This window comes from Balaenoptera ricei, chromosome X, assembly GCF_028023285.1.
Source record: "Balaenoptera ricei isolate mBalRic1 chromosome X, mBalRic1.hap2, whole genome shotgun sequence".
NCBI lineage: Eukaryota > Metazoa > Chordata > Mammalia > Artiodactyla > Balaenopteridae > Balaenoptera > Balaenoptera ricei.
The window spans coordinates 21591081-21605116 of record NC_082660.1 but is presented as its reverse complement, the minus strand read 5'-3'; the positions used below and the strand labels follow the sequence as shown (position 1 = coordinate 21605116).

At 55.8% G+C, this 14036-nt stretch overlaps 1 protein-coding gene across 1 annotated transcript; it reads left to right on the top strand.

The window, feature by feature from the left end:
• Window positions 1-540: 540 nt before the first annotated feature.
• Window positions 541-12763, top strand: ARX (aristaless related homeobox). Its single transcript, XM_059910321.1, has 5 exons — window positions 541-950; window positions 2668-3538; window positions 6145-6190; window positions 9019-9347; window positions 11547-12763. Exons 1-5 carry the CDS (start codon window positions 755-757, stop codon window positions 11785-11787), a joined length of 1683 nt encoding a protein of 560 aa, XP_059766304.1. The 5' UTR covers window positions 541-754; the 3' UTR covers window positions 11788-12763.
• The last annotated feature ends 1273 nt before the right edge of the window (window positions 12764-14036 follow it).

Below are 14036 nucleotides of genomic sequence, written 5' to 3'. Positions count from 1 at the left end.
ACTGAACGCCCCAACTGCAGATGTTTGCTTGCGTCCGTCACCTCGGAGGCCCGTCCGGCCTAAAGAGGACGGCGGCTGAGGGCCACTGAGGTCAAGGCGCTGTCCTGGGAGCGCAACACTGGCTTTGAAAAGGGCCAAGTCGGTCTGAACGCGAGCCGAGCTTCAAGGCCTTGTCTCCAAGGGAGTGAGGTCCTCGGGTTGGTGGAAGGGGCGCACGTCGCCCGAGTGGCACCCACATGCCTGACATCCGAATAAGCTAGAGCTTCGGGCTAGCCCTAAAGGGTTAAAGGAGGAGCTCCAGGAAAGTTGTTAGTTAGAAAGTTGTTAGTTAAAAACAAAAAATAAAAATAAAATTGGCTCGGGTGCGTACCTGCTGTCCCCCCTCCACCGCCGGCCTTCCTGGAATCCAGTCCGGGTTTTGCGCGGAGCCCACAGCCCGGCGCAGGCCTCTGGCGAGAACCAATCAGAGGGCGCCTCTCAGCACGTGGAGGAGAGAGACTCCAGAGCTCCGCGCCCGCAGCTCACTACACTTGTTACAGCTTGTCCTGAGCGCGGAGAGGGCGAGCTCCGGCCACGGGCAGGGCGGGAGCCAGCAGCCAGCGACCGAGCGAGGCAGAGAGGCACAGAGATCGCAACAGTATCCATTATAACCAGCCATCTAACCCCACCCCCCCAACACACACCCATCCATCCCACCCGCCCCGATAGGCAGCCAGCGGCCCGCTTCTCTGCGCCCTGGGAAAAAACCCCAGCCATGAGCAATCAGTACCAGGAGGAGGGCTGCTCCGAGAGGCCCGAGTGCAAAAGTAAATCTCCAACTTTGCTCTCCTCTTACTGCATCGACAGCATCCTGGGCCGGAGGAGCCCGTGCAAAATGCGGCTGCTGGGAGCCGCGCAGAGCTTGCCTGCCCCGCTGGCCAGCCGCACCGACCAGGAAAAGGCCGTTCAAGGTAAGGCTGTGCTTGCCGGGCACCTGAAAAGGGTGCTGGGCACTGGTTTGGATGTGTGATGTTCCGGGGCCAGGGGCCTGCGGTTGTCCAACTGGAGACGGAGGAAAGAGAGGGAACAACTCTGAGGCCTGGTGCCTCAAAGAGCGGTAAACATCTCGCCAGGGGATGTCTCTCCCTCCCCCTCTGCTTCCAGAGAAAGCAGAGACCGAGCTTCGCTTCAGGGGCCCTTAGGTTCTCGGTATCCGTCCTTAGGTCGTTCAAATGCCCCCTTTGGTGGCCTTGGGGGTGCTCTGAAGAGGGGCAACAGGCCAGAAACAGCAGGTGCCGGGTGGACTCTTGTAACAGCAACTTAGTGAAGACAAGAACCCCAAAAGCTGTGAATGGGGACTCCAGGCCGAGTGAGCCTTGGCCTTTCCTCTTTGGAAGATTTCTTTATATGTGGTGGTGTGCTTTTTTCTTCTTTTTAAAATTGTAGATTACTTGTGACCTTTTAAACCCAAGCTTTGCAGAAAACATCTCCCTGGGATTCCCCAAATGCTCCTTATTGTATTTGAAGTGTATGAAATGTACAGCTTCTGGGTGTTGTTTTTTTCTCTGCTATGCTATTTTTTTTAAACAGTTGAGATGTTTAAAAGCTCTTATTTTTTTCTAAAATTAAAAATTTCAGAACAACTGTCGTTTTGCCCCGAACCTGTTACACTCAAGTTTCGCTTTGAGCTGGCTTGCAGAGGTGTCGCAGGGAAAGAATTGTTGATTTCTTTTAAAATCCGTAAACCAGCGGTCCAGCCGCAGCGCCACTTGGAAGACGGGAGCGGACAGCGGAGAAGGGGGCGTTTAAAATAAAACTGACTTTTTCCTTTTCTTTTTTTAGCCTGCAGTGGCACCTGTGCCAGGCGCTTCCTCGAGGGGAAGGAGCGGCCTGTGCCTATTGCACCCCCTTCGTCCCCCACCCTGGCCTTTCTGAACCCATTTTCTCCAGGACGATTTTTCTGTGCTCGGAGCCGCCAGCCCCTCCCGCTGGGGTCTGTCGGGGCAAGGCCGCACTCAGGGCCACGGGCCGCTCCCCCTTCCCCCGCAGGGGTCGCCCGCCGGGCAGCGGCCCCTCTCGCCAGCCCCGGCCGCGTGGCAGAGCCGAGGGCAGAGGTCGTGCGCGAAGTTTTCAGGGTGGTGGTGCTTTTTTTTTTTTTAAGTTGCTGAATGTTTTCAGATTGCCCCCTGCCCCGAAATGGGAAGGAAAAAAGTGAGAGAGAGGGCAAGGGGAAAGAAAAAGAAAGGAATAAAGGAGGGAAGGAAGAAGGGGGGCGCACAAAAAGAGAAAGGAAGGAGAGGGAGAGGGGAAAGAATGATGAGGAGAAGGGATGAGAGAGAAAGAAAAGGAGAATTTAAAATGAAAGGAAGGGCGAGGAGAGAGAGAAAGACGTGAAGGAAGGAAGAAAATAAAAGGAAGAATGGGAGAGGGAAAGGAAAGGAGGGACGGAGGAGGAGAGAAGGAAAAAAGAAGGAAACAAGAGAAAGGGAAAGAGAGAGAAAAATGTAAAGAAAAAGAAACAGCAAGAAAACTGGGGAAGGAGGAGAAGGGCTCGGAGTCTGATGGCGCGGGGGGGCCGCTCGCGCCGGGGCCTAGGCGCGGAGGGAGCGGCGGCGGGCCGGCCCGGGCGGCGACTCTGGCGGGGGCGCCCGGCCGGCCGGCGCGCTGACCGCTCTCCCTTGCCCGCAGGCTCCCCCAAGGGCAGCAGCGCCCCGTTCGAGGCCGAGCTGCACCTGCCGCCCAAGCTGCGGCGCCTGTACGGCCCGGGCGGGGGCCGCCTCCTCCAGGGCGCCGCGGCGGCGGCGGCGGCAGCGGCGGCGGCGGCGGCGGCGGCGGCCACGGCCGGTCCGCGGGGGGAGGCCCTTCCGCCGCCGCCGCCGACCGCGCGGCCCGGGGAGCGGCCGGACGGCGCGGGGGCCGCCGCAGCCGCCGCGGCCGCCGCAGCCTGGGACACGCTCAAGATCAGCCAGGCGCCGCAGGTGAGCATCAGCCGCAGCAAGTCGTACCGCGAAAACGGGGCGCCCTTCGTGCCGCCACCGCCCGCGCTGGACGAGCTGGGCGGCCCGGGGGGCGCCGCGCACCCGGACGAGCGCCTCGGCGCGGCCGGTGGCCCCGGTGGCGCCCCGGCGGCGAGTAGCGGCACGGGCGCCGAGGACGAGGAGGAGGAGCTGCTGGAGGATGAAGAGGACGAGGACGAGGAAGAGGAGCTGCTGGAAGACGACGAGGAGGAGCTGCTGGAGGACGACGCCCGCGCGCTGATCAAGGAACCGCGGCGCTGCGCCGTGGCCGCCACCGGAGCGGTGGCCACCGCCGCTGCCGCCGCCGCCGCCGTGGCCGCTGAGGGCGGGGAGCTGTCGCCCAAGGAGGAGCTGCTGCTGCACCCAGAGGACGCTGAGGGCAAGGACGGCGAGGATAGCGTGTGCCTGTCTGCGGGCAGCGACTCAGAGGAGGGGCTGCTGAAGCGCAAACAGCGGCGCTACCGCACCACGTTCACCAGTTACCAGCTGGAGGAACTGGAGCGGGCCTTCCAGAAGACGCACTACCCAGACGTCTTCACCAGGTACGCGCGAGGGGTGGTCGCAGCGGCAGCGGCTGGAGGGAGCGAGTGGGTCCGGGAAAGGGAAGGTGGGCGGGCAGGGGCCCCGGGCTGGGGCAGGGACTCCGCTCCTGGACTCTACCCAGGCGCGCCCTCCCAATGCACCCACCCCGTTGACCAAAAACTACTCCCCCCCCTCCCCCCTACTCCGGGCCTTAAGTTTAGACTGGGATGTTTTTTGTTTTTATTCCTTCCCAAGGTCTCTCCAGTTTAATTTTTTCAAATTACGAGTTTTCGTTAGAGAGAGAAAAAGAAACGGCCTTTCCAAAGGCCGCCCGAACACGCCACCTTGGAGACGTGCGCACCCTTGCGCACACTCAGGGCCCCGGGCGCTACGGTCCGGAGTCCGGGCCTGGTCCCAGGCGAGACGCAGGAAGTGCTGCCGGCCCTCGCCGCCAGAGCTAAACAGGGGCTATTTTTGGCCGCTGTGTGGTGCGCTCGCCATCCCTGCCTGATGCCCCGGGCGCCTGCTGGGTATCAGTTAACGCAGTTCGCAGTGAAGCTGCCCGTGCCTGCGGAGAAGGCCGTTAAAAAGATCCGAGTTCTGTCATTTAAGGACTCCTGAAATAACCGAAGGAAGTCAAAACGGGGCAGTGTTTGGTATCTGTACAACTGTGGAGGCACCGGCCAGAATCTTCCCTTCTCATCGCTGCCCTCTCTCCCTCCACACACATTAAACCCAGTGTTGGTTTAATGTACGAGGGTTCACAGGGGCGGGCATTGATTGCTGGAAGCCTGGCAGGCAGTAGACGGAACAGCTGGGGGAATTTTTCTCTTTGGACGGCTGTCCAACCCGGGTTTTCCTCCTGGTTACGCTCCACTTCCCACTCGCCCGGGTTTTTTTGGGGGGAAAGATGTACCTGTGAGATGACTGGGCCTCTGAGGGCCAGCTTATTCATCCTACCTGGGGCGCCGGCCTGGCTGGGGGCCTTCCTCTCCCACCCCAAGGCTTAGGTCTGGCTCGGCGAGGAACCAGGGTTAGGGCAAACTTTCCCCAGCTCGGAGGGAGGGAGAAAGAGATGGGTGTTTGCCCAGCGTTGGGCTTGTCAAGCTCGAGCAGCACCTTCGTATGAGGCGTGTGCGGCTTTTCAACGTGCATTTTAGTAGCAGCGGAAAGCTGTCCGGCCCTTTGAACCGGAGGAGAAATCGCTCAGCGTTCAGGAGGCCCGAGCCAACTCTCAAGTGTAGTTGGTCTAGCCATTAATTGCCAAACTGTCTCCTAACCAGAAACGGAAAAGAGTAGATTTGAAGCGGGGCAAAGGCACTGAACTTGATCATCCCCTGAGCTAAACTTGGTCCTCCCCTGTGTCATCCAGTCCCTTCGTTACCTTTAGAAAAGAAAATAAATTTTAAAACAATTGTGTCTATCAAATAGCTAACCGGCCGACCTGCTTTTCTGCATTTATCACACGTGTAATTCAAAAGAAGAAGATGATGTGGTGTCGCTTGGCACCCAGGTCTGCCCTTTTTTAGCTTCTCCAGGGGAACCAAAGTACATGAAGAGGGGCAGCTCCTTTTCGCCACCCCATGCTCACCTCTTTCCGACCCAGGGGGTTAGTTAGAGCCCCTTGGCTCCCGCCCGGATCCAGCCGGGAGTGTGGTTTTGGGCTTTTAGATTTGCTGGTGCTCACTGTAGCAGAAGGCAGAGGGAGGCTCTCCAGTGAACCGGTTTTCTCCCAGTCCTGAAGTTTGAGGTGTGGGCCAGGGGCACTGCCAGCAGTGCAGACCCAGGTCCGAGGCTGGGGCGGCCCCCGCTCTTTCATATTAGCGAGCGGAGGGCCAATTATTCTCTGCGCGCTCATATTTTCGGTAAACAGGTCGTAAGCCATTTTACAGCATCTTAATGGTTTCCTATTTGCCTTAATTGTCGCAGTAATAACTGCAATGACGGGGTAGGGTTTCAGTTAAATTGACTTCCCCTGAGATGGGCAGGGTTTGTAGTGGGCACTGGAGTCAGGAGGTGCGCAGAATTTTGTTTAATCGAAAAATTACCCCACTGAACTCTTAACAAGCTTAACATATCTCCAGAGGGTAATGGGGAGTATGACCTAAAGGGGTGAGGGAGGGAGGATGGCGGCGGAGAGAGAGAGATGGAAGGAAAGGCAGAGAGCTGGAGAGAGAGAGAGAGAGAGAGGAGAGGGGAGAGAACATTTTTTAAAGAAGGCAGAAAGAAACGAAGAGGGCGAAAGAAATGTTTTTAGTTGGGTGCTGAGTTCTCCCATTTACTATTAGGACAAAAGGCTATAATCACTGTGTGTGTGTGTGTGTGTGTCTTGTCTAACTCTGGCTTAGAAGTGAGAGAGAATCCGAGACTTAGAGACTCAAGAAGTCACCCCTGTCACTCTTGAATATAATATGATACAATATAATAGATAACATCCTATATCTGGGAGTGTGTTGTGTTTTTACGTTTTCAGTCAAATAGAAGGCACTCCAATGTTGAAGGGATGGTGATGCCCAGCTGTGTGGGGTGAGACCCTAATGGAGGAGGCTGCCAGCGAGGGAAAGGGGGCTGACGGGGGTTGCTGGAGCCTGCAGTGACCTCCTGCCTGTGTGTTGCTTTCTTATAGGGAGGAACTGGCCATGAGGCTGGACTTGACTGAGGCCCGGGTCCAGGTGAGCTGCACTGCAGAGAGGGAGGTAGGGAGGGGCAGTTGGCTGGGGGGAGAGTGGAAGAGAGATGGGTTGATGGATTGGAGGGTTGTTGAGAGACCCCCGTCATAAAATGAAGAGAAGCAGAATCAGAAAGATAAACCCAAACACTCACACACAAAACTATATTAAAATATGAAGACCTGGGAGGTTGAAGGGGAAGATTTTGGGGTTTGGGAGTCTTGTGGAAGGAGTCCAGGATCAGAAGAGGGGTTTCAGGGTCCCTGAGACTGTAGTTCAGAAGCCCCCTGGTCCACAGCCCCTGTAGGAAACAATCTGCGGACTGACTTCTCCTGATTGAAATAATGGGATGGAGCATGGATTTGGTTGTTAGACAAATCCGCTCAGCTCCAAGCAGGTATTTGGCTGCGATTAAGTCTCCAATCGGGCTTCATAAAAGCCCACTTAGTGCTAGAACAAACAGGGCCATTTGAAGGCAAAATGCTGTTTGATTTCCCCTCTGCCCGCACAAGGAGCTGGCTAATGCTATTTGATTTCCCATTTTTTATAGCAATGAGCCCACATTGATCTAATAGGGAGTGAGTGCAATGCTATTAAAGGTGTTTGCAGCCCCATACCAGAGTGCATTTCCGAACCCAGGCCTCATAACCAAAGAGACGATCAACACTGGGCAGCCCCGACGGCCAACAGAAAACAGATGTCCCTGGGTTAGGAGCTGAGTGAATCACTTTACAGTCAAAATCAGGTGCTGATAAAGCACAATAAATTCCATATGGCTCATTTAATACACAACAGCTTCTTGCATTAGAGGGCTAATGATGAGGCCTGTCCCCTCCTTTCTGTTGACACATTTCTCCATTGTCAAACAGAGATGTGACAGCAACTCTGCATTTTCAGCTCAGGGGAACGAGTCGTGGGAAAGTTAAATAACTTTTAAAAAGAAAGAGAGCGCCCCCCCTCCCCTTCTCCTCTCTCCCTATTCACTGGAGAAGATGTAATTAAGTGAATATGAATTATTAGAGTCCTTTCGTTTACCTTTGGGGGGCCTCAGAGGTATTAATTCAATAATGAGGAATTGCAGGGGGACATCTTGATAATTGCAGTTGAGCCGGGAGAGCTGATCCGTCTGTAGAAGGTTTCCACGTTCTTTGAGGGCATTCTGCCTCCACTGTTTCCCCCCCCCCCCTTACTCCTTTCACTGCCATCGAGGAGGGGTGGATATTGTCTAGACAGATTTGGATACACAAAAGCTGCCCACCCAGCCTGGTCCCATCTAGTCTTTCTTTTTCAAGTCTCTGAATTTCCACACTGGAGTGTTTCTGTGATTCTCAAATAGATTATTTGAGGGCTGTGAAATGTTATGGATGGGCCCCCTTTTGGCAGAATTTTAAGTAATCAACCGACTTGGATTCTCGATTTTTCTTGCTCTAGGTGGCTGTCTAGAAGTCAAACCAAGCCTAGATACTAGTGCTAGTAACGACAACCCCCATTGTGTATATTTGAAAGGCATAGATGTCTTAAAAATTTTTTAAACATATTCCTCTGGGATCATTTACATTATATTTTAATATAACTCTGTATAGCCCTGGAGTTCATTCTTAATTTTTAGACTTGTGTGCAGGCAGAAACCCAGCCCTAAAAATATTAATGCCTTCAGGGGAGAAGGAACATATCTTCTCAGCTGTGGGTGTGATGAGCAGGTCACATAAAAATAATTTCATGCTCCTAGGAGTTATTTTTAGACTATGGTAGCTGCCATATTTCAGGTAAAGGTCTCTACTAAAACTGCTTTCTATTAACAATTAGCAAGATACCTTGTGCTGAAAACCTCCCCCAAGCCTAGAACTATCTTATTTAAATAACCTATTTAAACCACATCCCCAGAAGAAATAAAGGACCTGTTAGCTAGCTCTGAAGATGTGCCCAGTCTACAGGTATCCTACACTCTGGTTTCTGTGTCCAGGTATTGCTGAATACCTGGTCCCCGCAGTCAGTGCCTTACTCGGCAGAACCCGGCCCTGCACAGAGCCCCTGAAGATAGCAGGCTGTGTACCCCACACTTCATTTCAGGGAGAACTGGGCCCCTAAACTGTATGCCTGTTTGCTTATTACCATGGGTATTTCTTCCCTCGCTCCCAGTTCTCCCCAAGCCCAAGAACCCAGTGTAGTGTTCATAGGCGTTCAATAAATATTTCTGGAAAGATCAAATGAACCGCCTCCCCGATTCCCTTTTCAACGCGGAGCAAGAATTTTGCCACCTCTTGGGTAAACCTGAAATAGGCGAAAATAGCTGATTTGAGGCAGAAAGCTGATAAGCATTCTTCTCTTGGTGGCTGCCTGGTCCCAAGAGTCACCACTGAATGCCAACTTCTGCATGCCTTATTTTGCTCATTCCTCATCGCAGCCTTATGAGTAAACTTTTATTACCCCCATTTTACAGATTAGAAAACTGAGGTTCAGAGAGGTTTAAGTGACCTGTTTAAAGACACACAGCAAGCAAAAGGCAGCGCAGACATTTAAACCTTGGTTTCCTCACTTCTGAACACACGAAACTACTTTCCTTAAAAATTGTAAAGGAACTAGGCTGGTTGAAATATCCACTGGAAAGGGTTCACTTGCCCAGTGTTTCCTGCTGGCTTTAAGTTGGGCCCTCTTTCACTGCCCCTTTGGCCCCAGACGTGTCCTTGAACAACCTGAGGCCAGAGACGGGTGAGGTGGGCGCGGGCCGCAGGGGAAAAGAGGCAGGGCCCGCGGCGCGCGGGGAAGAGGCGGGGGCGGGGTGGGGGGGTGGGCCGGAGCCGCGCCGACCCCGGCCTCTTTCCGCTTTGCAGGTCTGGTTCCAGAACCGTCGGGCGAAGTGGCGCAAGCGGGAGAAGGCGGGCGCACAGACCCATCCTCCGGGTCTGCCCTTCCCCGGGCCGCTCTCCGCTACCCACCCTCTCAGCCCCTACCTGGACGCCAGCCCCTTCCCCCCGCACCACCCCGCGCTCGACTCAGCCTGGACGGCCGCTGCCGCCGCCGCTGCCGCTGCCTTCCCGAGCCTACCTCCGCCTCCGGGCTCGGCCAGCCTGCCGCCCAGCGGGGCGCCGCTGGGCCTGAGCACTTTCCTCGGAGCCGCCGTGTTCCGGCACCCGGCCTTTATCAGCCCTGCGTTCGGCAGGTAATACGCGGCTTCGGGGAGTCTGTCTCTCTCATACACGCACAGAGGCCTGGGTCCAGGGAGGAGGCTGGAGACAGGTAGGGACTACACACATCTTTTCTCTTTGGCTTAACCTCAGAGACTTAGCCAAAGAAAATAATCTCTAATTTTGCCTTAAACAATGTGGATCTTGAAGGGAATGACTTGGGACTGAGCGGCAAAGGGAAAGGCAGTGGCGATAATAGCAACCGTGGAAATTGGGAGTGTTCAGTGAAAGCTGCACCAGTACAATTTGAAGGCAGCAACAGCCCAGGCCATAAGGTGGTATGTGTGTAAACGGGTACAGGTGTAGGCCACAGAGCCAGAATGACTTTTCAAGTTTTGCAAAAATCCTTCCTCATGCCCCAAAGCCTGGCAACCAGAGGAACACAGCCCTGGCCCCCACAGGAGCCCTGGAGCCACGGGCAAAGGATTCTTTCTTCTTCCCCAGACTCTATCTTCCTTGTCATTCAAGTGACCCTCTGCCAACCATACCCCCGACCCCCATATATACAATCCCCGAACCCCCCAAAGCGGCACAAGACAACGAAAAAAAAAAAAAACAGTTCATCATATATTATAACTCCCTTTCTTTAAATGAACATCGAATGATGAAATTAAAAGTCTGTATAATCACACAGACAACGAAACAAAGGAGAGGTGTATTAAGTTGGAAAGTGCAGTGAAAATAAAACTGAATGCAGCTTCAATGATCTCTCTTTGGGAGAACAAAGAAATAATAGATTCATCCAACTGCACAGCCACTTAAAAAAATTATCTTGGAGAAAATTTTCAAAAAAGACTCAGTAAAATTAGTTTCTTGTAACAAACCAATAAAGTAAACAGAAAGTGCACTTAAGTGTAGTTAGTGACTCAGTTTACCTAGTGGAACCAGGGCATGTTACGCCCCCTCCAGGCCACACTTTATTTCTTTCTGGAAAAAATTGTTAAAGTCCTCTGTCCCTCGCTCTCCACCCTCTCCTTTACCCTTCTCACAACAAATGACTTGTAAAAGCTGGCGAACCACGGCTGGAGTACCGGCTGCCAGATTTGGAGAGGCTGGAAGAGGAGTGCGGTGCGGGTGGTACGAGAGGTGGAGGGTGGGCTTGGGAGAAGCAGGAGGCGCTCCTCGAGCCCAGGTGGGCTCATTTCTAATCGTGGAAACCCTGAGTTGGCCTTGCGGGGGCCCGGAGCCAAAGCCCTGGGGGGGGAGCGGCGGGGGTAGGGGTGGTGGCATTGAGCGTCAGGGGCGGCTCGGGCCTCAGCTGCAGGTCAGCGGTGCAGTGCGAAGAGAGTGGAGGCGCCGTGCGGGGCAATCCCGGCGCCTCCCGGAGGCGGTGGCGCGGACTGGAGTCCCAGGCTTGGGCTTCGCCGTGCGCCGTGCGCCGTGCGCCGCGCGCGGGGGTCGCGGGTCGGGGCTCTCTGGGACTAAAGGCTGCAGGGGCGCAGGGAAGGCGGTGGGGGAGAGGTGTCGCCGCTCCGGGACGCGGGGCCGCTGGCGGGTTAGAGCCGCCTGGCGAGCGGAAACCTACAGGCGGGCGCCCCCACCCCCACCTCGCGGTCGTCGGCCGGGCACTGGCAGCTCAGCCCGGCGCGGGAGGGCGTCCTCAGCGGAGGGAAGGCCGGCAAACAAGACCGGTTTTTTCAAGGTAAAAGGAGCCCCGGGCCGAGAAGGCGCCCTATATAGAGAAGAGTACAAAGTGGAGCACAGGTCTTGATCAGTTTTGATCCCACGTTCTCCTTCCTTTCTCCCTTTTTTTCCCTTCTCCTTTTCTCTTTTCTTTCTCTTTGTCTCTCTTCTTCTCTCTCCTGGCAAATAGTATTACAGGCAATTTGGAGCTCCTGGTCTAAGAATACACCCCCCTTCTTAAGCGAAAGCACAGAATCCGCGCAGTTGGGCCATGGGGTTTTGAGACTCGGGGCTTGCCTCCGCCGCGGCTCTGTCCCCTCGGTCTTTTTCCCCCTCTGTTGGTTCCCTGCTCTAGTAAACCCTCTCAGAGCACCCCAGCCTCCCGACCGCGGGTCCAGCTACTCCCCAGCCCGCGGCCCACCCGGGCCTGCGACTCCCCGCCCCAGCGGCGGCGCCCCTCTGCTCCCCCGGGGAGAGGCGGCGGGAAAGGCTGCCCGAGGCGCTGCGCGCAGCTCCCGGGGCCGTGACCGCGCTGTTTGCTCTCCCTGCAGGCTCTTTTCCACCATGGCCCCCCTGACCAGCGCGTCGACTGCGGCCGCGCTGCTGAGACAGCCCACGCCGGCCGTGGAGGGCGCGGTGGCGTCGGGCGCGCTGGCTGACCCGGCCACGGCGGCCGCAGACAGACGCGCCTCTAGCATAGCCGCGCTGAGGCTCAAGGCCAAGGAGCACGCCGCGCAGCTCACGCAGCTCAACATCCTGCCGGGCACCAGCACGGGCAAGGAGGTGTGCTAAAGGCTGCCCTCCACCCTCGCGCCCCAGGCGCGATCCGGAAAGGTCACCTCACTCAGCACCACTTAAGACCAAATGGAAACAGAGGACCAGCACACTCCCGAGACGGCACTGAGAGAGCGCAGCCGCCTTCGCAGCAGCCTGGACGCGGGCAAAGGCAGCCCTCGGCGCTACCGGACGTGGCACCTCCTCGGCTGGCTGTCCACCCGCCCTTGCCCCTGCCCCTGCCCCTGCCCCTGCCTCTGCCCCTGCGCCCGCTTCTGCCAACCTCGCTCCAACTCGAACGTCCACTCTCTCCCGTTCTTTTACTGAAAATATCTGGGAGGTTTTCTCCCTAAGACACCTGGTATTGAAGTTAAAAAATTTAAAAGCTCAACCTCTCTTCCTCCTGACACCCCACTTAGCTTTTCTTTAATTTTCCTAATAGCATTTTGGCGCTCTAAGTTTATCTCCCCAGCGTGGGCCCCGGCTTCGGGCCGGGGAAGCGAATGCGAATCTGTAAGATAGCTAACAGTGCACTTAACGGAAAGGGGCGTCTTGTTCTTGTTCTCTTCTTTATCATACACCAACCAAGGTTTTTATATCAAACCAAAGGGAAATACTCTGCTAGAATATGGACTGTTGAAGTCACCAAACTGTGATTATTGATTCTGTACATACCATTGTTATTAAAAAAAAAAAAACAGAGCTTTGTATATTTGAAATGTTATAACGCAATTGCACTCAGCGTGGTATGGTAAAAGTTTGTCCTCCTGTAGATTCTTACTGTGTTGTAGATACGGTAGGGTTCCTAGACAAATATTTATGTACTCAAGCCCTTTATTTAACTTATTAACTGTAGAGGCTTCCGAAACCCTCAAGGTAAAGGCAATGGTACAGTACTTTTGTGTAATGTGTAATTGTTATCACTTTTCCTTGCTATCTAGTGGAGAAGTGTCACGCTCAAAATAATAATAAAAAAAATATATGTTTAACAAAAGGAAGTGTGAATACTCTCTACAGGCTCTGAGGGGACAGTAGTAGGGAGCCCCCCAGAGGCCGGGCGTGGGCTCCTGCGCCCCAGCACCTCCAGGGTTTATCTGAACTCGCGTTTTCCTGGCAGAGGCCCCTGGTTTGAATCTGATCCTCAAAGGATCCGTAGGGTTTCCTACGAAGGTTAAGATCGCTGCCGCCGCGGCGCTTTCCACGCGCATCTCGGCTTTCCCGGGTCGTGTCGCAGCGGGAGCTGGGGGGCCCGGGGCCCAGAGGTGGGGTGGGCTTGAGGGAGGGAGGGAGGGAGGGTGTACCGTAGGCATTGTTGACGGTGAAGACAGAAATTTGAAGCGAGCGGGAGTCTTGGCTCGAAAGGCGAAGGAAACTGTTTGTGGAAAGTGCCACGTACAAGGAAGTGCGCAGTCCGAGATGACAGGTAATGGCGAGAGCGAGGAGCCCAGGCGATGGCTTCCGAGGGGGCGGGCTCCACGGTACCCGCGCGGGTAGGAGGGTGTGTGTGTGTGTGTGTGTGTGTGTGTGTGTGTGTGTGAGAGAGAGAGAGAGAGGGTGAGAGAGAGAGAGAGAGAGAGAGAGAGAGGGAGGGAGAGGGAGAGAACGCAGGAACAGTGATGGAAAGGCAGCGAGGGGTATCCAAGTGGCAGATCTTAACTCGACAAATGTCATTACATCACTTATCCAGGCATTGGGAAATGTACATACTTAAAAAAAAATCTAAACTCAGGTTTCGCGAGGAGACCCAAACAGATTTGCAGTCTGCACCCTCCTGGGCGCACCCCTCGCCGGCGACGACGGTACCTTCTCCCTCCCCCGGGCCCTGCCTGCGCCCCGCCGGGTGACCGCTCGGTGTAAGCCCGCCCGCGGGGGCCGGGTCTCGCCAACGCTCCCAGGGTGATGGGAAAGGGAAGAGAAGCTTAATTAGTTTCAATTTGCAGTAATTAGCGCGCTGGACCTTTGGGGAGAGGGGCAGGCGTGGGGGGGGGGGTGGGTGCGGAATGCTGCGGCGTGACGAGCGCGGCTCTCGGAGCCGGTGCTGCCGCCCCGCCAGGCCGCGGGACAGTCGGTCGCGGCGGGGGGCGCGGGCGTGTCTCCGGGCCGGGCCCGCCGGGCTCCGCGCGCGCTCCCGGGCCGCGCCCCAGAGAAGGGGGGCCGGGTCCTCTCGCGGTCCAGGGCGCAGGCGTGCGCGGCCGAGGGGCAGGTGCGGGGGCGGGCAGAGGTCAGCGGTGACTCGGGGGTGGGCGACGCGCTCGGCAGCTGCCGCG